A 23,193-nucleotide genomic window follows, 5' to 3' on the forward strand; every position below is an offset into this window, starting at 1 on the left:
GCATATTTCTGAAGTACGTGACCCGACACAGAATGTCAGCAGAATGTGGCATGTATTTTTAAGTCTATAATTTACAAACAACAATAAATATAAATTGTCAATGCAAGAGTATAACCATCCTAGATGTTCTGCCGAAACAGATTCCACTTTGAGCAACAGCGACACAGAGTGGCGACTCCATGGACAACGTGATACTTACTGACTGCTGTGGTTTCAGCGCGTAGCCGCCGGATGTACCTGTCACGTGACATATATCATTATACAAATGGGTGTCGTAATCACGAGCGAGCGTGAGCGAGTTAAAAAGGTGAAGCTATAGTGACATCTACCAACAGAAATGATATTTTTACATACCAGGGGTATCACCCACTGAAAGCACTTGTTTTTTAATTATACTAGGGATTTTTTTAAAATTAAAAAGTCAAGCTAAAGTGACATCTTCCAACAGAAATGATATTTTTACATATCACTTAAGGCACCTTTTTTAATTATACCAGGAAAAATGTCAGTTTGTTTGATAAACCCAAGCGAGATAAATTAAATGTCTCCACTCCTTCATAACATGATATCAAGGCAGATATCCTGGCCAAACCTTGGGTGCCGTTGTACAAAGCGATCTTAGCGCTGAGGTGATCGTAACTCCCATACCTTAACATAGACTTACGACAGTCGTGGCGCTAAGGTTGTTTTGTACAACGGCGCACTGGTCACTGCTAAAGCCACTACAGCTCCATGACTGTCGTAAATCCAAAACGCTAGTCTACTACATAGACTTACTTCAGTCGTCAAGAAACTTAGATGGACATGACCCTGGGCTTTCAAAATGGCCTCTATTCAACACTACGCATGCTCAGTAGTCACGTGTTAATCTTCGTCGCCCCAAATAAAATTTACTGTGCAGGATCAAGATGGACAGAACATTTGAACAACATCAAACTTCATAACTGTTAATGAACTTTCTACTGGCGGTGTACTCACTTCCCTCTGATGCAGTATAGGGAAACAGCCAGTGATATGGCAATCAGGGTAAGGATGACGGCAACGAGAATCAGGGTCATTGTCAACGTCCTTGTCAACGTGTCGTCGGCTTCCAGTTGATCCACAACAGGCTGCATAAAGGAATTGGAAAACAGAACTACTGTGAACAGTTGTCACGCAATCCCCAAATTAGTACAAAGTGTCAGTACAATTAGACACCAATCCTGGTTTCTACCGGCGTGATACAGCTGGACTATTGCTGGAAGGGGTTAAAACGTACAGATGCACTCACTCACTCACTCACTCACTCACTCACTCACTCACTCACTCACTCACTCACTCACTCACTCACTCACTCACTCACTCAGACACTCATGTGGAAGCATTCCATGAATATTGTATTGTTTGTCTGTAAATAATCAAGTCTGGACCAGACGATCCAGTGATTGACATTATTAGCATCAATCCACACAATTGGGATACGATGACATGCATCAACCAAGTCAGCGAGCCTGACCACCCGACCACGTTAGTCGACTCTTACGACAAGCATAGTCGCTTTTTGCGGCAAGCATGTGTTGCTAAAGATTTTTCTACCCCGGATCTTCACAGGTCCATGAAAATTGTAGGTCCGGTGAGTATGTACTACAGTTTAGTGAGTATATACTACAGTTCGCAGAGTATATACTACAGTTTGTTGAGTATATACTAAAGTTCGATGAGTATGTACTACAGTTCGGTGAGTATATGCTACAGTTCGATGAGTATATACTACAGTTCGGTGAGTATGTACTACAGTTGAATGAGTGCAGACCCAGTCTTACCTGTGACTCTATAACCTTGTACCGTTGAAATAACTCTGCCACACCAACAGTGAAGTCAAATGCCCTGAAATTATCAGTAGATGATTCTACTAAGGTTAAATTATTTAGCAAATCTACCACAAATTAGTTTTGATGTTCCTGAAATCGGACAGTTACAGACAGACAGACAAATACATTTACATCATATTTATCTAAGAATTAGCTAATGGATACTTTTGTGTGTTGAGAACACGTACATCAGAAACTTTGCAAAAGTTATCATTGTGTCATTGTTGGAAAATTGACAGTATTTCAGAACTCAGATAATGATGATTAACTGTCTTTGGGACATACATTTCCCTCCGACCTGCACAAAGAGGACAACTGTATATAACATGAAGTTCATCCTCAATTACATGACATTGTTTACATAAGTCGTCATCCTCCTCAATATTGGCAACACCCTTAAGAACAAGTTGAATACCAAGAGTATTTGTATCTACATTTGGTTATTAGCCTTCTATATTCACAATGCTAAATATTTAATCAATATGTTTCGCAAACGATATAAGATTTATTCAGTTTATAGAATGAGAGGGTCTTGCTGCCTAGAGATGCATGCCTATCTTGAAACGAACAATCTTTAACCCTTTCCGACAGTTACTCAAACTTGCAATACTTGACCTCAACCCTGATAGTCACCATTTACTTTGGAGATCATGGAATTGAAAAGCAATCAAATATCAAGATAGCAACAAGGATATATACTATAGTTGTATTGATAGTCAAGAGTGAATTACATATAGCAATGTAAACCTTTTGTTTATCCTTTAAAGAAATAAGCATGACATTCCATGGAATTAATTACAATTGACCCACCTCCACAGTTCCGTGGCTGGAACGACCTCCCCAGTGGCATTGTACAGAGCATGGACGAACATGTCGGTCCTGAAAGATGACGGCCAGGTACATGTGAATTAACATCCACCTCAGTGTCACACAGTAGGTAGGCAGGAGAATTTCAAAGTCACATCTATAACTGTAGACCCGTACGTTTGACAATGCGTACTTTGATCATTTTTTCAGTAAATTGCATATTTGCTTGTACACAAAATAGATAATACGTTCAACCTACATAGCTTTTACCTTGTTTAAGATTACTCTGAACTTCTGACATACGTGTTCAATGAAGTCATATGTAGATCTGGTTTAACTCAAGATACTGCGATGCAACGGAGGTAAGGAAATGACTTACTTTGTATCATCTGTTGTCTTATCAGGATTCTCGTGTGTTGCTATCTTGTCCACAATGACCCTGTACTTCAACAGTTGCTCCAGCTCACTGTAAATGACGAGGAATCATGGCGCGGTGAGGTGTGCGTGCGTGTGCGTGTGCGTGTGCGTGTGCGTGTGTGTGTGTGTGTGTGTGTGTGTGGCTGCTTGTACCAGTCCACTGAGACACCATGCTGCAGTTTAACATGAATACCCCACTCAGACACAGTATAGTGATTCCGAGCCGACTACTCCTTGTTTTAGCCCCTTAATGCCGAGCACCAGACATGGTAACAACAAGTTCCATCTTTTAACGTCTTTTGGTGGACGCTCTGCGACCAGACCACGGAGGCGGTTTTGGTGTGAATCATGAAAACTACATGTAACGCAACCAACACAAAAAGCATACTACAAAGAACAAAAGTACATTTTCCAGAAACAAGTTGTATGCATTGTGAAGTATATAAAGTACATGTACAACCAATCTCTACAATAACACCTTCATGAAATAGAACATGTACGTTACATTAACAAGGTATTTAGACTATTCATTCTCCGTTGTTCAAACCAATTCATATCCAATAAGAGCAGATTTCTTTACAAAGAATATGTTCAGCAGTACCTTTTGAATTTAGATTTGATGTTCTGCACCTCATCTGGCAGTGAGTGGAATATTATCTTCACCCTCTGGACGTTGCTAATGATGTACACCTGTAATCGTAATAGATGGTGATTTTAAATGAAGAATAGGCTCGGACACATTGGCAATCCTAGCGAGCTAGATTCTGTCAGACACCACTCATCTTCCCGAGGCAAGCGTGTCTACTAGCCTATATCAAAGCCTAGTTTCTTCCCTTGCCACACTAAGGCTACTTTTCTTGGCTCGACCATGGCGCCACCTCCTGTAGATCATGAGTTGTGCCCCTTGAAATGAAAACGCGATATCCAATCAGATCTGTATAGCTTCACAACAGATGGCGACTAACAAAGGCGACGTCCAAGTCGATCGGACAACGAAAACATTCGCGATTTCATCCGCGATTTCACCCAAAGGTGTACCAGATGTTGATTTTGTGAAAAGTTCTTTGATCGGTACGTGCGATAGTCCAATCCTATTTAGCACAGGTATGTTGGCTTGGTTTTGCAAGAGTGGAAACAAAACTCTGATTAAACGGCTAGTGGACGCTCTTGTCTCGGGAAGATGGACGCCAATTCTTTTCTGCCATGTGGAGGTTTCTGATGAGATCAATCTAGTATTAGCCTAATAAGACTGAGACAATATTTCACACCCTGCATTTCGTAACCCAAATCAAAAGTAATTTCGAAACTCTGACTAATAAATTTCGTTATAAATATAAGATTAATTTAAATTTATAGCACATTCAAAACGCCTGATATAACTTGACCTAAATCCTGCACCGAATGGAAGAGTCCATCAATGTAAATGCATAGTGGCGATATTATGTTATATAATAGCACAAGGAGTTTATCTGTTGACCGATGCCAATCTTTAACTATGCACTGGGTCAATTAACAATGATTGATCCCAATATCAGTTGATCATACCAATGTTATAGTGAAGGAATGGTTGATTTTATGAATGTGAATGCAACAATTGCGTGATTGAAAATTAAAAATAAAATACAAAATCTCAACAGCGTCTGTTTTATACAGTTATCGTTAACTACTCGATTGACATGTATATAATCATGTCTTATTAACGAATTGTCAGAAATATGAAGTAGGGAAACTAAGTTTCTTATTTTAAGTATTACGAATTTGCCATGCTTACGAAATTTCTAGGGGTACGAACTCATTTGGGTTGGAAAAATTACATACAACCCGAAACAAGTATATCTTCTAGACGTAGACTGGAAATGGGCATCGGCGCGTTGAACAGTCTTAAATAGCAGACAATATATAAAGACATAGTTTTAAACATGTTGCAAGTGATAAGCCTAACTTGAACACGATGTAGATAGTATTCATTATTAAACAGTGTGTGAGCGAATATGTTTTTATGTCGTACCTTTCCACAAATATAACGACGGAGGATACCAGAACAGGGGTTTTACACATAGCACTTGTAGGAAGTCAAACCCGGACCTTAACCCTGACGAGAGAACGCTATTGCCATAACCCCACTGATCTTCATTATTCCACAACTGTGTCTAACGGCCCAACTAACTCAATCAGCTGTTAAATATTCGCAGTATACACCGCATGATATTACCTTGAGTGTGGCATCAGCAGTGTGTTTGTCACCTTCATCATAAGCTTGTATTGCAATCTCCACATGACCCAGCATGGATGAAGAAAACAGCGTGTCTGTGATGACACTGCCGTTGATGCCGACTATAAATGGCTTCGTGGTTTCCAGGTCACTAATACCATGAACGTTTTGGCCTTTGTCCAGGAAATGTGTTATGGCGTTAGAGCCTATATCTTTGTCTGTGACGTCAATCTGTGCCAACGCATGTACATTTGTAAATACATTTGTCATATTGATGTGCACATTTCATTTTTGTCTGGATTTAAACATGTTTAACGTTTAATGATATATAAAACAAATGTTATATTTGGAATAACACTCTCTGAGTAAAGTACAGATTCTCGTACTTTTATGGGTTGAGTCCCGTCCGGGATTCGAACCCACACTGCCAGAGTGAGGCACCTTATCGCCACCACACAAAGGATAATATATAGTTATTTTCCATATTCATTGTAAAATCAATGTAAACTGAACACACTACCACTCTTCTATAGTTGATAAGGAGTCATAGTAGTTTTACTATAACATGGTTTGGGCAGATTTGACGTTGGAACATCAAAATTACTTTGGTGACAGATCAGATCCTGACGCCATTGTCAAGCATGTGGTGTTAGAATCTACACCGAAACGTCGCTACGACTGTAACAGAGATGTTGACTACCAATGCTACATTGCCACATACCCAGCCTATAAATGGTCCCTTTCTGCTCAAAAGTACTTACTGAAGTTGTCCACCAAGATTACGACCCGTTAAACAAAAAGATATTTCCCTACGAGTGTCGTAACTCTCACATTTAACATTGGCTTGTGACTGTCGTAGCGCAAAAGAAGCTTTGTGAAACATGGCCCAGGATTCTCCATACATCGACATGAGGATCCTGACATTCCATGTACAGGAAGTAAAGGTCATAGAGTGATGTGAGAAGTTTCTACTGACCTTCAGATCGTACACCAACTCCTTTTTGTTCACGTCATACAAAATGCCCGTAGAAAGTTCTCCTCCATCCGCGAACACTGGTGGGTTGTCATTGATGTCTTCAACATTGACCTCGACGTGGAGGAGAGAGGTGTCACTTATGTTGAACGGTGGATGGAAGGGGTTCTGAGGGGACTCATTCAGAGAACAATCCTTTGATACCTTGATAATCAGGTTTATTAAGTCCTTTTCTTCCCTGTCCAGTTTATGATTTAGACATAGGGTTCCAGTTGTCTTGTTGAGAGAGAAATACGTTGCGTGGGGTTGATCACCACCTGAACGTGATCATATATGATTCAAGACTAAATGTGTAGTACTGTTTCAACGGGTAAACTATAGTGTAAACTGTATGACTCAAATGTATGAATATGTAAACCTAGTACATGTATAGCACATTCTAATCAATAGATATATTTAAGAGCCTACCTGCAACAAACCTAATCATTGAAAACGGCTATGGTTACAATAATTCTCAAACTGGAGATTTAACGTTTAATTTCAAATTGATTTCGCACCTTAAGACCTTACACGCTTCAATTGAAAAAAAACCCTATTAATAAAAATCATTCAGTCAGAATTCATTTTTGTCAGAATTATAATTACGCGTATCTATTTGCATATATTTTTACCCGAAACCTTTGTGGTATTTCTAAACAAGGTGAATACAATCATGATCTATACAGCGAGACATTGACGCCATAACTTACTGTGTATGTAATAACATCTTCTAGTGTTGTTCTCCCCTTCATCTTTGTCATCGGCCAGAGACAGATTACCGTAACACCCTGTCTCTTCTTCTGCTATACTGATGTCTTGCTTTCTGTTCGAGAAATATGGGTCATTGTCATCGATGTCAAGTAACCTCACCACCAACGTCAGCGTTGTCTTCAGTTCCGGCGTTCCCTTGTCTTGAGCTGACACATCGATCTACACATCAACAATACAACATCAGAAGGAGAGACACCTCAATCTACACAGCAACAATACAACATAAGAAGGAGAGACACCTCAATCTACACAGCAACAATACAACATCAGAAGGAGAAACACCTCAATCTACACAGCAACAATACATCATCAGAAGGAGAGACACCTCAATCTACACAGCAACAATACAACATCAGTAGGAGAAACACCTCAATCTACACAGCAACAATACAACATCAGAAGGAGAGACAACTCTATCTACACATAACAATGTGAGACATTTGCTCTAAATTGCATTAAAAACAACATGCAGAAGTTAACATTCTAGTCTTCACTGACACTACAACTTCTAACTACTACTTAAAGATGTGTATGTATCAACGTTAACTTTAATTTCACATCGCAATCTAGATTCTGTCCTTCACGGAGTTCAAACATAGGAATCTTTCGAACTTTATTTCATCGCCATTGCCTATATCAGCCTTTATCACATTAAATCCCAATATAAACAGTTCACCATTAGAACCAAAACTATTTTGCAAGGTAACGACTGAAGTTGTGAGATCACTGGATTGTCCCCGGGACGTAAACAGTATTATGTGATCGACGTTGGAGTGATACATTTGGCAGTCATAGTTATCTGCCCTTGACACTCCATCGCGAGTGACGTCCCCTCGAACAAAATTGCCGACTCACGAAGCGTTGCTTTTAGTTAAAGCAAGGCTTATGAATCAATGTCAGTGCAGCAATAAATATAATTATACAGATCGGTGAAAATGAAACTGATGTGGAAATAAGTGCACGGTACATAAAGCTTGAACAGGCATCATAAAGATACGAACGGCGTCGGCGATAACGCTCATTTGGAACGTAATCTGCTTCTGTCAATATTAATAACAGTCCACCCGACGATTACCTGTAATATGTAGACCTTAGTGTACATGACGTCGGCAATGACACAAACAGAAACTTCAGCGGAAACTTCAGCGGAAACTTCAGCGGAAACCTACTGTGAAAGTTGGTCTTGTTTCTCGGTCAAGTCTTTTAGTGTTGGACAAATTGCCAGAGGCGGTATCGAGATAGAAGAAAGTCCAATCGTCTCCCCGAGAAGGTTCGATCCTGTAGACGACCTGGCCGTTGTCTCCCTTGTCTTCGTCATCAGCTTCCAGGATAAACATCTCAGAGTGAAGGGGTTCCTCCTGAAGGTCATACAGATGTCTGGTTACACTGTGTAGCCCTTGTCATGTCTTTCTCCACAATGAAGTAGTACACCAGAATATGGGTTGCACCACTCCACTTAGGGGTTGGTGCCGTTTCGCTCATTTTGTCACAATACATAAAGCATACAAATTCCCTCCAAAATGGCATTGGGTGTTCAGTATCTTTGGGGGCTTCACATATGCAATAAAACAAATGCCCAGATTAATTCAGAATTATACTTCAAAACCAATTTCAATTACCTAAACATTTAATAGATATTACCCACAATGATCCTGAGCAATGTTAAGATTCAATCCACCAACACATAGACACTGTATGGAGTAGAACCAAGGGCAGTTTGAGCATTACCAACAAGTTGACTGTAATTAATTGACAGTTATTAATTCCATTTGGTCCCCTAGTTGCGTCGCTTGGGTCCACCATAAACCTTTGAACGTGGGTTCGAATCCCGATTCGGACCAATTATTTGTCAGCACCATAACCCTGATCGTGGGTTTCAAGTGGTAAACGCCTGAGATGTGTATCACATCGGACATTCCTACCACATTTAGCTGGGATATAACTGGAATACTGTTCAACTCATTCACTCACTCAATCTTTATTTTTTGTCGTTATTTAGCCCGGTTGTCATTCATACCCTTTTCACAATAATTGATAATTGAATAATTGATAAACGTATCCAACATGAGGAATGATAGGTCTCATTGGGATCTACCTCGTGACTAAGTCCCCCGCCCCCCCCCCCCCCCCCCCCCCCCCCCCCCCCCCAACCCCCACCCCAGGGCCCAATCGTCTAAGGCGCCGCGATTCGCTGTGCAGAGTTGCGTCCTTTGGGCACGCCAGAAACCTATGATTGTGGGTTCGAATCCCGGTTCGCCCCGATTATGTTTCTAGGTTTGTCAGCACCATACCCGTGCTCATGGGTTTCACCAAAGTGGTAAAGACCTGCGTCACTTCGGGCTTTCCTCCCACATTAAGTTGACGCGCCGCGATATAACTGGAATACTGTTAAAAGCGACGTTAAACCCAACTCACTCACTCACCCACTAAGTCACCCCCAATATGCCAAATACACATGCGTTGTATCAAACCAAAGCATGCTTGTGTTTATTGGTATCGAGTAAGTGTACTACTTACCTCATCGACTGCAAGTATAAATGGGTTGCTTGTGTTGTAGTTACCGCCCGGATGAGTGAAGTTAGGATGATGGAGATTGACGTCTTTGACGCTGAACACAATCTGCAGCGTCCCATTCAATGGAGGTTCCCCCTTGTCTCTGGCTCCTACCGTCAACACACGAGTCCCCGTGAAGCCGATCAGGGATGTGACTACTGCAACTTCACCAGTACCGTTGTCAACGTTAAACCGGCCTGTAAGGTTACCCCCGTCGGCGATGTAGTATTCGATCTGGGAGTTCATGCCTTCGTCGGCGTCCCTTGCAGACACGGTGGTGACGATGGTACCGTTGTCTATATCCTCAGCAATCGGAGTTGCCACAGGTTTAGGCTCAAACTCTGGATGGTTATCGTTCACGTCGTTCAGGCGTATTTCTACCCGTGTTTGTCCGGAACGTCGTCCGTTAACATCAGCTTCGTTGTCGTACGCAATCACCAACAACGAGTACGACGACTTTGTTTCCCGATCCAGTTTAGTTGCAACGGTTATAACACCCTGAGACACAAGAACAGTGTAACAATTGTTATATTCGGTATCACACTTTCCTTAAAAAAGTACAAATCCTAGTACTTCTGGGGTTGAGTCCCTTTCGGGATTCGAACCCACACTGTAAGACTGAGTCATCTAATCGTAAGCACACAAGGTCAGCGATCTAACCCACTCAGCCACCGAGGCTTCCACAAAGTGAAAGTTCGACAACTGATAGTATATATCACCTAATTTGTGTGCAGACGATTAGGTACCCAACTCTGAGAGTCGGTTCGAATCTGACAACCTACAAAAAGTACTAGAATTTGTAGTTATTAAGAAAGTGTGATCCCAAATATAGCATTTGTTGCATTTCACCACTTTCTAAAAAGCATTGTACATTCATGAAAACAATGTTGGTGAACCTTAGCATGACCCTAGTGTATTAAGATCAGTAGGATCTCTACATGGGAACAACATGGGAAGCCCAGTGTTCATGTGCTACTTTAACATAGACTTATGACAATCGTAATTCTACGATCGCTTTGTGGAACTAAAACATCATAAGAAAGTCGGTAAATAATAACATATTTTGAAAAGAATATAACTTATCCGAAAAATGTGTATGTATTTTAACAATTACAGAATAAGCCTACAGTGTACCTACAGTAATATCACCCTTCAAACGGATATCATCATAATGTTCTACGTACATCCGCTTTGGAAACGTTGAAATCAGCGTTCGCATCTTCCATCAGATAGAAGACTTTGCCAAAGTCCCCACTGTCGGAGTCGGTCGCAGTCACATCCCCAACTTTCTCCCCCAGAGAGGCGTCCTCAGAGATGTTGAAGTTGTAGGTGTCGTTGAACACCGGGGAGTTGTCGTTCGTGTCGATGATGTGCACGAGGACGTCCACGGTGCTTGACCGCTTCTCCTGGGTCCGGCTTTCTCTCGCCACAATCTGTATTGACATCAGCTTGCGTTACAGCACATGTCGTGATTGTGAAACGGTAGACTTGAATCATTACCAACTTGTACGCAGCAGACGTAATTCAAAATTAACCTCCCGTTATTGGTTCAACAACATAAGTAAATGCGCTGACGTGTCACTGGTGTTTCTGTCCAAGACTCGGTTGGTTTCAGGACGCCATTGCATGATAGGGATACTATTAGTTATGGTGACTTTAGTTGCCGTTTACGGTGTCATATTAGGTTAGCAGAAAGTTATTAGGCTGACGCCTCTACCATTATTTTTCTGCTAACCTGATATGACGCCGTATAGGGCAACTAAAGACACCATTACGAATTTATCATGTGGAAGAGTTTACACGTTGTGGTATCCATATCGCACTACTTTTTTTTAGCTCAGTACGCTGACGTTAAGAGTCAAAGGGAGACTACTCTTCAAACCTTAGAGGCAAACCTTGTTGACAAGAAATTTATTGTGACTATATTCTTTATCAACAAGGTCACTAACGTCAATTAAAAAAGATAAGTTTCCTTGTACATCACATTTAAGGATATAAAAACACAAAACAGTTTTGAATAACGAATTTCTGTGATAGATTTTTCATGTGAAACATGTGAAGTTCGTGATCTGTAACATCATGTTGTGGTATATTATCTGTAACATCATGCTGTGGTATATTATATGTAACAGCATGCTGTGGTAAATTATCTGTAACATCATGCTGTGGTATATTATCTGTAACAGCATGCTGTGGTAAATTATCTGTAACACCATGCTGTGGTATATTATCTGTAACAGCATGCTGTGGTAAATTATCTGTAACATCATGCTGTGGTATATAGTCTGTATCATCATGCTGTGATAAATTATCTGTAACATCATGCTGTGGTATATAGTCTGTATCATCATGCTGTGGTATATTATCTGTAACAGCATGCTGTGATATATTATCTGTAACATCATGCTGTTGTATATTATCTGTAACATCATGCTGTTGTATATTATCTGTAACATCATGTTGTGGTATATTATCTGTAACATCATGCTGTGATATATTATCTGTAACATCATGCTGTGGTATATTATCTGTAACATCATGCTGTGGTACATTATCTGTAACACCATGCTGTGGTATATTATCTGTTACATCATGTTGTTGTATGCTACCTGGAAGCTGATGTTGTCACGTTGTTCATAGTCCAGGACCTGTGTGTTGTTCACACGTAGCATGACGTTTGTTCTGGACACCGGTTCACCTCTCCCCGGGATTGTGTCGAAGTCCATATATGGTGATCCGTTCTGCTCTACAGACAGCTCGAACATATTGTTGTCCACGGTCTGGAAATAGTTCATTTAATCAGATCTAACTATAAATCATTGCATCATTGCACAGTATCCAATCACACCAAGCCATCATTGCATGCCTTGGCGGGAATTCGTAACAAGTCTCTTATAAGACGCAAATTCCACTACTCTGTATCTGTATCTTTGGCATCGCCGCCATCTTCTCTCCCACACCCACTCATTCACTCCGAGCTTGCGGTCCACTCACCATGTCAATGTCCATCACCTCTATGACGCCTTCTATGCTGAGGGGGACTCCAACAGGGATGTTTTCTAGAACAGTAGCGTTAATGAGGGTGGAGGAGAACTCTGGGGAGTTGTCGTTGACGTCGAGGATGGTGACGGTGACGTGAGTGACGGTACTGGTGTCTCCTCCTTGGGTCTGGTTGTCAATGACGATCTCTGACGCCTGCAGCATAGCACTCACTGATTACACGTACTTCTGTTTCAAACGTACATCTCTCAATGGAAGTAGGTGATAGAAGGATGCCCTATCGTTATAATAAAAAAACATTGAACCCACACAAACTATATTGGTAAGTATTCATCTTTTTTTAATAGATACGTGTAAAGATATACATCTGTCTCAAGCTATAATGCCAACTATCTGTGTATCTTGTATGTATCTATGCAGGTACGTGATGTATATAGCTGTATCAGCGGGAACTTATCAACCTAGGAATAGTGGATAAGCATCAATGCAGTAACGTCGAAGATCACGTCACACGCGTTTCAAAGTAGCATATTGCGTTTCAATAGTGAGCTAGATCACCTATTCATTTAACAGAGGTGAACTGAATCAATTGGAACTACGCCCGCGTTTGATGTTCTGATGTTACCTGGCACTTAACCCCGCTGAACTGAATTTGGAACTGAACGTCCAGCCAAAAGCACCAAATTACAAACTCTCTCTGTGTGGTTCCTGAAGCTACACTCTCTTAGTCGATATCTGTGTTGTCTCCTGTCCAAAATCTATAGCCACGCATACGCTGAATATTGTTTTAACCACAGATCTGCACTTTGTAACCTATAATTATACATACCATTATTCAATTCAAACCCCCCGTCAATGATTAAAAAAGAAGTGCCCTTTGCGCTTCCGCGAGTGTGGCGCCTGTCAGCTGTTCTAATCTGTGGAAGTCATTGTGATTTGAAAATTCTGGTTGACCAATCAGAACCGTGTATTTTCCAAATCCATGGTAGAATATCTGTTAAGGTACTAGTTCGTTGTTATATCATTTTTCATATAACATTGTGTGGAATCTTACATTAACTTGGAATGATAAGACTCCGCCCTTCTGTTTCATATCGTCAGAGTCAGTGTCAAGTGGTAGTGCCGTTTTGATGAGGCCACTGTCATTGTTCATGGTGAAGTTGTCGGTGTAGTCGGCGTTGTCTGAAATAAAATATAACACAAATCTGCACTTGTGTGACCGACTCAGTATGTCAACTAGTTAAGATATAAGAAAGGTGGAAGAAACTGACTCATTTAGGCGATCTTTAATGTTATCACGTCTAGCATGTTGCATCCCTGACTGTAGGGACCTTGAAAAATCCGACATACATAATCTCACGGCCAGTTTCCTGCCACTGCTTCGGCTTACAAATAAGTCTGATACAGTTAGTCTACACAGTCTGATACAGTTAGTCTACACAGTCTGATACAGTTAGTCTACACAGTCTGATACAGTTAGTCTATAAAGTCTGATACAATTAGTCTATAAAGTCTGATACAGTTAGTCTATAAAGTCTGATACAGTTAGTCTATAAAGTCTGATACAGTTAAACTATAAAGTCTGATACAGATAGTCTACACTGTCTGATACAGTTAGTCTACACAGTCTGATACAGTTAGTCTACACAGTCTGATACAATAAGTCTACAAAGTCTGATACAGTTAGTCCATAAAGTCTGATACAGTTAGACTATAAAGTTTGATACAGTTAGTCTCCACAGTCTGATACAATTAGTCTATACATTCTGATACAGTCAGTCTATAAAGTCTAATACAGTTAGTCCATTAAGTCTTATACAGTCAGTCTATAAAATCTGATGCAGTCAGCCTATAAAGTCTGATACAGTTAATCTATAAAGTCTTATACAGTTAGTCTACACAGTCTGATACAGTTAGTCCATAAAGTCTGATACAGTTAGACTATAAAGTTTGATACAGTTAGTCTCCACAGTCTGATACAATTAGTCTATACATTCTGATACAGTCAGTCTATAAAGTCTAATACAGTTAGTCCATAAAGTCTGATACAGTCAGTCTATAAAATCTGATGCAGTCAGCCTATAAAGTCTGATACAGTTAGTCTATAAAGTCTTATACAGTTAGTCTACACAGTCTGATACAGTTAGTCCATAAAGTCTTATACAGTTGGTCTACACAGTCTGGTACATTTAGTCCATAACGTTTTATATAGTCAGTGTATAAAGTCTGATACAGTTAGTCTATAAGGTCTGATACAGTTAGTCCATGAAGTCTTATACAGTCAGTCTATAAAGTCTGATACAGTTAGTCTACACTGTCTGATACAGTCAGTCTACAAAGTCCGATACAATTAGTCTATAAAGTCTGATACAGTTAGTCTATAAAGTCTGATACAGTTAGTCCATAAAGTCTTACACAGTCAGTCTATACGGTCTGATACAGTTATTCTACACAGTCTGATACAGTCAGTCTATAATGTCTGATACAGTTAGTCTACACAGTCTGATACAGTTAGTCTATAAAGTCTGATACAGTTAGTCTACACAGTCTGATACAGTTAGTCTACACAGTCTGATACAGTCAGTCTATAAAGTCTAATACAGTCAGTCTATACAATCTGATACAGTTAGTCTACACAGTCTGATACAGTCAGTCTATAAAGTCTAATACAGTCAGTCTATAAAGTCTGATACAGTTAGTCTACACTGTCTGATACAATTAGTCTACAAAGTCTGATACAGTTAGTCTATAAATTCCGATACAGTTAGACTATAAAGTGTGACACAAGCAGTCTATAAAGTCTGATACAGTTATTCTATAAAGTCTAATGCAGTTTGTCCACACAGTCTGATACAGTTAGTCTACAGACTGGTACAGTTAGTCTACAGTCTGATACAGTTGGTCTATACAGTCTGATACAGTTAGTATATAAAGGCTGATACAGTTAGTCTATACAGTCTGATACAGTTAGTCTACACAGCCCAACTAATGGAATATGAATACCTCAAAGCGTACATGTCAGACTTCAATTACCAGGGCATAAAGAGGAGAACAAGTTACTGACCATGTACAATCCAGTAATAGAGATCATTCGGGACGCCTATGTCCCCGTCAAAGGCTTGTACAAGCAGAACAGAACTATCCTGTAATACAAGTTAAGAACGTACTGTCACAACATTATTCCACTCTCTACAATTGATGCCCAAAGTTCGCAAATTCATTATTTGTCTTCTCGGCAATACACTGATCAATGTATTGTAGATATTAAATACCTTGATACCTGCATATACGTATGGGCATCGCTATTAAACTATCAACTATAAACATGTCATGGACCTGTATCTTGATACTGTATGTTCTGTCCCCTTCTGACATTCCCCATAAAAACTTACATTTACCATATATTTGATGTTGTACGACAAGCAACGTGTTGAAAGTTTCCATTTCATATGAATATCGTCATCTGAGGAAATCAATACTTACGAGTGTGGCGTTCTCATAAATTTGTCGTATGTACGGCAGGTTCGTAAAGACGGGAGGAGTGTCCTGGACATCTTGCACGGTGACGAAGAAGTCGACTGGATCAGCATGGTTCTCACCAAGAGATTCATCTGGGTAGGCGTCCTGAAGACACGTAGTACATGTGAGAGTTATTTGTTTGTTTGTTTGTTTGTTTGTTTGTTTGTTTGTGTGTTGTTTAACGCCGAACTCGGCAATATTCCAGCTATATGACGGCGGTCTGTAAATAATCGAGTCTGGACCAGACTATCCAGTGTGTGACATCATGGGCATCGATCCACGCAATTGGGATACAATGACTTGCATCAACCAAGTCAGCGAGCCTGACCACCCATCCGTTTGTCGCCTCTTACGACAAGCATAGTCGCCTTTTACGGCAAGCATGGGTTGCTGAAGACATATTCTACCCCGGATCTTCACGGATCGGCCTCATTGTGGATTGGTTAGAAAAAGTATTTCGTCACAAGTACCTTTTCTAAGGAGAAACTGTATTTCCAAAACAAGGGAGAAAAGTACATCTGCTTCGTGAATAATTGCGAAAGGACTCAACCATAACACTAATTTTCCGTTTACTTTCATTTTGGTTAACCAAAGTTTAAACATGAAAGCAAAATAAATAACGATGCACTATCGCAGGCCACGCGACACAACAGGCAAGAAAAATTATAATTATATAGCATGGACTCTCCAAGGTAGGAACATTTTTATATCATGAATGTTCTTCGATAAAAGAAAAAGCAAATCACTATTTACCCATGCATGGACCTCGTATTGATAGAAAGTCCTTTTCTCGTAGTCCAGACTTTCATTCTGGATAATATGGCCATGCCTTGGATCCACATAGAACGTGTATTTATAGTCATCGGCGTTCTGAAATCAGTATCATTTTTATTGTACTCTTATGTGTTGTTTTCTATAAACGCAAAGAGATCACTAAACGACAAAGTTTTATGCTGAATTTAAGAAACGTAATTAAATTTCCGAATTTGAAGCTAGTATTTCATAAGAAATAACGTTTATATTATATATCATAATCGTTTAGTAAATATGATTAACACAAACACAATTTATGGCTCATATAACAGGTGTTCTATGCTTTATGCAACACCCGCTGGAGATATCTGTCAACTTGGAATCAATATTATTCGTAGGACAATGAGACACATTACATCGAATTAAGTGGTATGGAAAAGTGATAGGTCTAATATGCTGCGGGAAACATGTATCAGATATTGCCTCAGTCCTCTTCGTTTTACCAGAAACATAAAATGTGGATTCTCCCTACTTTACGAAACCGGAATAACAACGAGCAAAACAATCCTGTTTAGAATTTGTTTTCTCATACGTAGAAATGTAGTAGTAGTAGTAGTAGTAGTAGTAGTAGTAGTAGTAATAATAATTGTAGTAGTAGTGGTGGTGGTGGTAGTAGTAGTTGTGGTGGTGGTAGTGGTAGTGGTAGAGGTTGTGGTTGTGGTTGAGGTGGTAGTAGTAGTAGTAGTAGTAGTAGTAGTAGTAGTAGTAGTAGTAGTAGTAGAAGTACGAGTAGTAGTAGTAGTAGTGGTGGTGGTGGTGGTGGTAGTATTAGTAGTAGTAGTAGTAGTAGTAGTAGTAGTAGTAGTAGTAGAAGTACGAGTAGTAGTAGTAGTAGTGGTGGTGGTGGTGGTGGTAGTATTAGTAGTAGTAGTAGTAGTAGTAGTAGTAGTAGTAGTAGTAGTAGTAGTAGTAGTAGTAGAAGTACGAGTAGTAGTAGTAGTAGTGGTGGTGGTGGTGGTGGTAGTATTAGTAGTAGTGGTTGTAGTCGTAGTAGTAGTTGTAGTGGTGTTTGTAGTAATAGTAGTAGTAGATCTGTAGATTACAATTCTCTCTTCATAGTAGGGACGTATTATTAATTATCAAGGAGAAATCCACTTGTCCAAATGCCAGCATGGTTGCAAAGGTCAATTCATGTTACTCTCCATCCACGTCAACGTGTACATAATAGCAGGTACATTGTGTAACATCATTGTGTCACTGATAGCGTTATGTAGAAGATATTTCTTTTTATAAAACAGACCCTGTCCACTCACCTGACCCTTGGCCTAGAAAAAAGGGAAATCATTTCATCAGAGTAAAGCAAATCTTACATCTTGTGAACAAAATGTCCTCTTATAGTCAAAACCAACGAACCACTGTCTAAAACTCCCTGCCTCAACTACGTCAAACTGTATCTCGACACATATAAATAAGGTGATTTATTGAATGTCCTGGCAGGTGGAGACATCGAAATGAACGTTTTTGCCGATTGTTGTGTTATTCAAGCGTGTCCACTAGCCTATATCAAAGCCTTGTTTCCTCCCTTGCCACACCAAGGACACTTGTCTTGGCTCGACCCTGGCGCGACCTCGCGTAGATCACGAGTTGTGCCCCTTTTATTGAAAACGCGATATCCAATCAGATCGCTGTTCTTATCTCGAATAGCTTCACAAAGATGGCGACTACCAAAAGGCGACGACCTAGTCGATCAGATAAGGAAAACATTCGCGATTTCATCCCTGACACAAAAATAGGCAATTGTTGGGAGGTTTAACAGATGTAAAAGAGAGGCATTGGTAAATCACTTTATTACGAAATTACCAGTACCAGTCGTGGATGTTGATTTTGTGAAACATTCTCTGATTGGACAATCGATATGTGCAATTGTCCAGTCATATTTAGCATAGGAAAGTGGGTTTGATGTGGCAAGGGTGGAAACAAGACTTTGATAAAAAAAAAAAGGCTAGTGGATGCTCTTGCCTCGGGAAGATGAGCCAACTGCTGATGAGGTGGCAATAATAAGGTGTAGGGAACACTCAGCTACGAACACAGGATTCCACACAGGACAACGTGTAACTATTGTTATTTACAGAGATAACGTTCTGCGTCCGCACGTTTACATCTCCACCGAGGCTGCAGATATTCCAGCAGGACAATGAACGCCCTCTCACAACAAGAGCATCAATGGTATTTCTCGCTCAAAATAATGTTCACACATTACCATGGTCATATTTCTCAACCGACAGGGGACACTATATTTAGTAAAAGCAACATCTAACAGGATAATGGAATATACTTTTCCTAGTGCAATAATAGTTTTTGATACAATTTAATCTGATCATTGATCATTGCATATGAGAAAGCTCAAATAAACAGTTTAATTAAACTCTTAATTTAGATGGGGGCACTGGTGGACCAGTCGTCTAAGGCGACGCAATTCTCTGTGTAGAGTCCCTTGGGCACGCCAGAAACCTATGATTGCGGGTTCGAATCCCGGTTCGACCCGATTATGTTTCTAGGTTTGTCAGCACCTTGCTCGTGGGTTTCACTAAAGTGGTAAACGTCAAGGACCTGCATCACTTCGGGCTTTCCTCCCGCATTAAGCTGACACACTGTGTTATAACTGGAATACTGTTAAAAGCGGCGTTAAACCGAACTCACTCACTCATTCACTCAACCGATAGAATGAGTTAGGGCGTTGTATTGATGACGGAAGACATCCGCAGATAGTTGCTGAACCGGAGACAAAAATGTTTTTTTTGTGAATAGTTTAGGTCGGTTTCTGTGCTTATGATACATCAACGTCACATAAATAAATTGTTACAGAATGTTAACTCTCCCAGAGTCGGGTGTCAGTTCGTTATTACATTACAAATATTTTCGTTTGTGAAACTTGCTTGAGCCTCGGATATCTCACAACGTAGATGTAGGTATATTGTCCGATATATCTGCTTGGTAGACCTCGAACAGTATCGGTACATATTTTTACAAACATATCTCCTATCGATCAGCACCTACCTTCAAACCATAGTACACCTGACCTCCAATTCCCGAATCAGGGTCCTGTGCTGTAACTGTTGTAGTTGTTGTACCTATTGTAGCAGACTTGAAACAAACACAGAACAGAGGTCACATGAACCGGTTGAAGTGATGTATAAATCCTGTGAGATACCAAGTTACTTTCACAACTTCACGTGAGTGAGTAGAGCCGCATCGGCAATAATTCATCTTACAGCGACGTGTTATAGATATGAACCTTCCTAGAATTAGGGTCAAATAACAGTCTTTCGCCATCACACCATCATAATCCTGACGCCAATGAACATACACAAAGAGTAAATTACTATGTAAAAATACGTAACGGTGGTGACACCAGGTGTTGGAGGAGATGGTGTTTAACCAACCTGCATAAATATGGTACATCTATAACGGATATGACACAAGGTATATATGAAAAGGATGATTAACCTGCACTTCCAATCATGCCAGTATTACGAGGACAAGCTGATGACACCAGGTGTTCGTGAAGGAGCTGTTAACTTTCACTTCCAATGGTGTCAATATTACAACGATAAAGGTGGTGACACCAGGTATTCGTGAAGGATCTGTTAACTTTCACTTCCAGTGGTGTCAATATTACCACGATAAGGTGATGACACCAGGTGTCCGTGAAGGAGCTGTTAACTTTCACTTTCAATGGTGTCAATATTACAACGATAAGGTGATGACACCAGGTGTTCGTGAAGGAGCTGTTAACTTTCACTTCCAATGGTGTCAATATTACAACGATACGGTGATGACACCAGGTGTTCGTGAAGGAGCTGTTAACTTTCACTTCCAATGGTGTCAATATTACAACGATAAGGTGATGACACCAGGTGTTCGTGAAGGAGTTGTTAACTTTCACTTCCAATGGTGTCAATATTACCACGATAAGTTGATGACCCCAGGTGTTCGTGAAGGAGCTGTTAACTTTCACTTCCAATGATGTCAATATTGCCACAATAAGGTGATGACACCAGGTGTTCGTGTAATCATGTTTAACCTGAACTTTCATCAAGTGTACCAATATTCTATACAGTTGGGTCCTAGTCTCCTACCTCATTCACGGTGACCCTGTAGCCGGGCTGGGTGAACACCGGTTTCTCGTCGTTCACGTCCATGATGATGAGGGTGACCCCCGCGGACACCTGCACAGACACATCATTATAGAGAGTCAGCATAGAGAGTCCATATCTACAGTGGAGGTAACAGAGGAACAAACATCATTTTCCATTTATCTGAAACATGTACGAGTTTGAATACACACGGAAATCTTTCTGCTTGCTGTGTAGTTTTTGTCAATTTTTCAGAGTTAGAAAGAGCTATTTAAACGTTTGGTTAACACAGTATTTTAGTCATATCAAGTCACTTTGTTGAAACCCACTATCACGGGGATAAATTGTTAAAGAAGCGGTAAAACCGATAAAGGTATGTGTGTAGTAAGTGAGTTCGTTGCCGAATGTCTGCATTAATATTTCTTTCGATTAATCCTAGGTGAGAAAAATTATATTACCTCATATATGCCGTCCGAGGCAAAGAATATCAGAGCTTTTGTGGAACCATCCTGCAAAAGATGTTCATGATATGATTCACAAAAGAAGAGAAATGTGGATGTGAGTATCGTTTCACGTCGCTTTTAGCAATATTCCATCAATATCACGGCGGGGGACACCAGAAAAGGACCTCACGCAGAGATACGCGGAAGGGAGGAGTGTCACTCATACATGAGGTAGGTCTGTGGGCTATCGTCTTTTGTGATTTTATCACAGAACAAGCATTATTCCGTGTATAATTAATGATATAGGATATTACGACAAGATTAATATCGTCCACCTTATATATTTGTGAATCGAGAGAGAGCTCCTGTTTGATTCACAAATTCGCTCATGTTAGGGCGTACCAGCTTAGCTAAGGAAGAGAGAACTTACACAGTTCGAATGGAAGAAAAATATTTATACGCAAAGAATTATATTTCGACCTTCATATCTACAGATGTAGAAAAAGTGACAATTTTGATTCGGCTATTTGATGCTTCAATCGGTGGGGCAGGAAACGCTCACCTTTCGCGAGCATCTGATCTCATCACAGATTCAAGGGAGGGTTTAAACGGATCAGTCATTAATGAACGTGTTGCCCCCGGTCGGGTAGCAGACTACTCGTGTTATTCCGGGGCAAGCCGAATTGCAGATTACGGAAAGGGGCGAGTGGTGACGAATGGGTAGCAGACGTCCAACTTTAATGACTTGAGGCTGAGGCTGAGGCTGGATATACTCATGTTGCGGTTTGGTAAATGCTTCCAGGGTTTTCTTCAGGAACTGACCAGCATTTGTGTATGAATTGATAAAGCTGTGGATATGTTTCTCTGTGGTCTTTAGATTAGACGTGGAAGTGGTTTGTCGCCAACGTTTACTGTTACCTACGTCTTGTGGTATACTGGTATTGTTATCAATAAATAGTTTCAAAAATGTTGTGAGTTTCGCAATACACTTGTCTGACTAATTGAACCTCCGATGTATCATTTGTGACACACCACATCGCATTAATTGTTTGATAGGCATTACTTAGAAGTTGACGGGGCAAGACAGTCTTGTTGGACAACGGTATAAGGATCTATACCGAAACGTCGCCTTTACAGTATTAAAGAAGTTGTTATCCATAAAATGTGTCTACTTTATCAACATCGCATTGTTCGCTACTATTCGTTTTGATTTGCAGGCGACGTCAGATTTGTTGAGACAGAGTACTAGAGTTCGGCTCATGTGATATGTGAACATAAAGAGTGGGTGAGTATTGTTTTAAGCCGCATTGGCAATTTTGTATCCATTCACTGCTATAAACCTTGTGAGAAATGGATCAAAACGCATCTTGTGCCGAGCTGTTCTGTGTGTTGCTGATCTGCCCGAGTAAACAGGGTGAGGGTATTGATGAGTCTACAACTGCACTCTGTCGACCCTTTTGAAGGATATCGACTAGACTTACCGTTTCTCTGTCGAGTTTATTACTCAGTACCACCGACGCGTGTCTAGCGTTGCCGTCGGATGTAATGTTCTCAAGGCTGACGATGTTTTTGACTTCATCCGATCTAATGTCCAATACAGGCGGACTGTCTTCGCTTGTCGCGCTTATGTTGAAGAGGAAGGAACCTGTGTGCACCAAACGCCGTGGCAATATGACAATCAGTATATTGTGGTGGGGGATCTATGTAAGACAAACGTTTT

At 40.4% G+C, this 23,193-nt stretch overlaps 1 protein-coding gene across 1 annotated transcript in view; it reads right to left on the bottom strand.

Annotated features, from left to right (window-relative positions):
• LOC139467737 (cadherin-23-like) overlaps positions 1-23,193 on the bottom strand; it is a 45,816-nt gene that overhangs the window by 8,651 nt on the left and 13,972 nt on the right. The window contains exons 3-25 of the mRNA XM_071249247.1: positions 22,955-23,118; positions 21,489-21,539; positions 21,034-21,123; positions 19,952-20,038; positions 18,208-18,219; positions 16,895-17,011; positions 16,106-16,246; positions 15,687-15,765; positions 13,677-13,804; positions 12,617-12,817; positions 12,232-12,402; positions 10,807-11,055; positions 9,587-10,120; positions 8,239-8,427; positions 7,009-7,228; positions 6,263-6,576; positions 5,287-5,517; positions 3,676-3,764; positions 3,037-3,123; positions 2,661-2,729; positions 1,803-1,866; positions 979-1,109; positions 200-237 (exon numbers count right to left, since the gene is read on the bottom strand). Of these exons, the coding sequence (XP_071105348.1) occupies positions 200-237; positions 979-1,109; positions 1,803-1,866; positions 2,661-2,729; positions 3,037-3,123; positions 3,676-3,764; positions 5,287-5,517; positions 6,263-6,576; positions 7,009-7,228; positions 8,239-8,427; positions 9,587-10,120; positions 10,807-11,055; positions 12,232-12,402; positions 12,617-12,817; positions 13,677-13,804; positions 15,687-15,765; positions 16,106-16,246; positions 16,895-17,011; positions 18,208-18,219; positions 19,952-20,038; positions 21,034-21,123; positions 21,489-21,539; positions 22,955-23,118 (3,456 nt within the window). The remainder of the gene's footprint in view (positions 1-199; positions 238-978; positions 1,110-1,802; positions 1,867-2,660; positions 2,730-3,036; positions 3,124-3,675; positions 3,765-5,286; positions 5,518-6,262; positions 6,577-7,008; positions 7,229-8,238; positions 8,428-9,586; positions 10,121-10,806; positions 11,056-12,231; positions 12,403-12,616; positions 12,818-13,676; positions 13,805-15,686; positions 15,766-16,105; positions 16,247-16,894; positions 17,012-18,207; positions 18,220-19,951; positions 20,039-21,033; positions 21,124-21,488; positions 21,540-22,954; positions 23,119-23,193) is intronic.

The sequence above is a fragment of the Haliotis cracherodii genome, unplaced genomic scaffold (genome assembly GCF_022045235.1).
Source record: "Haliotis cracherodii isolate W230 unplaced genomic scaffold, xgHalCrac1.p SCAF_2, whole genome shotgun sequence".
Taxonomy (NCBI): domain Eukaryota; kingdom Metazoa; phylum Mollusca; class Gastropoda; order Lepetellida; family Haliotidae; genus Haliotis; species Haliotis cracherodii.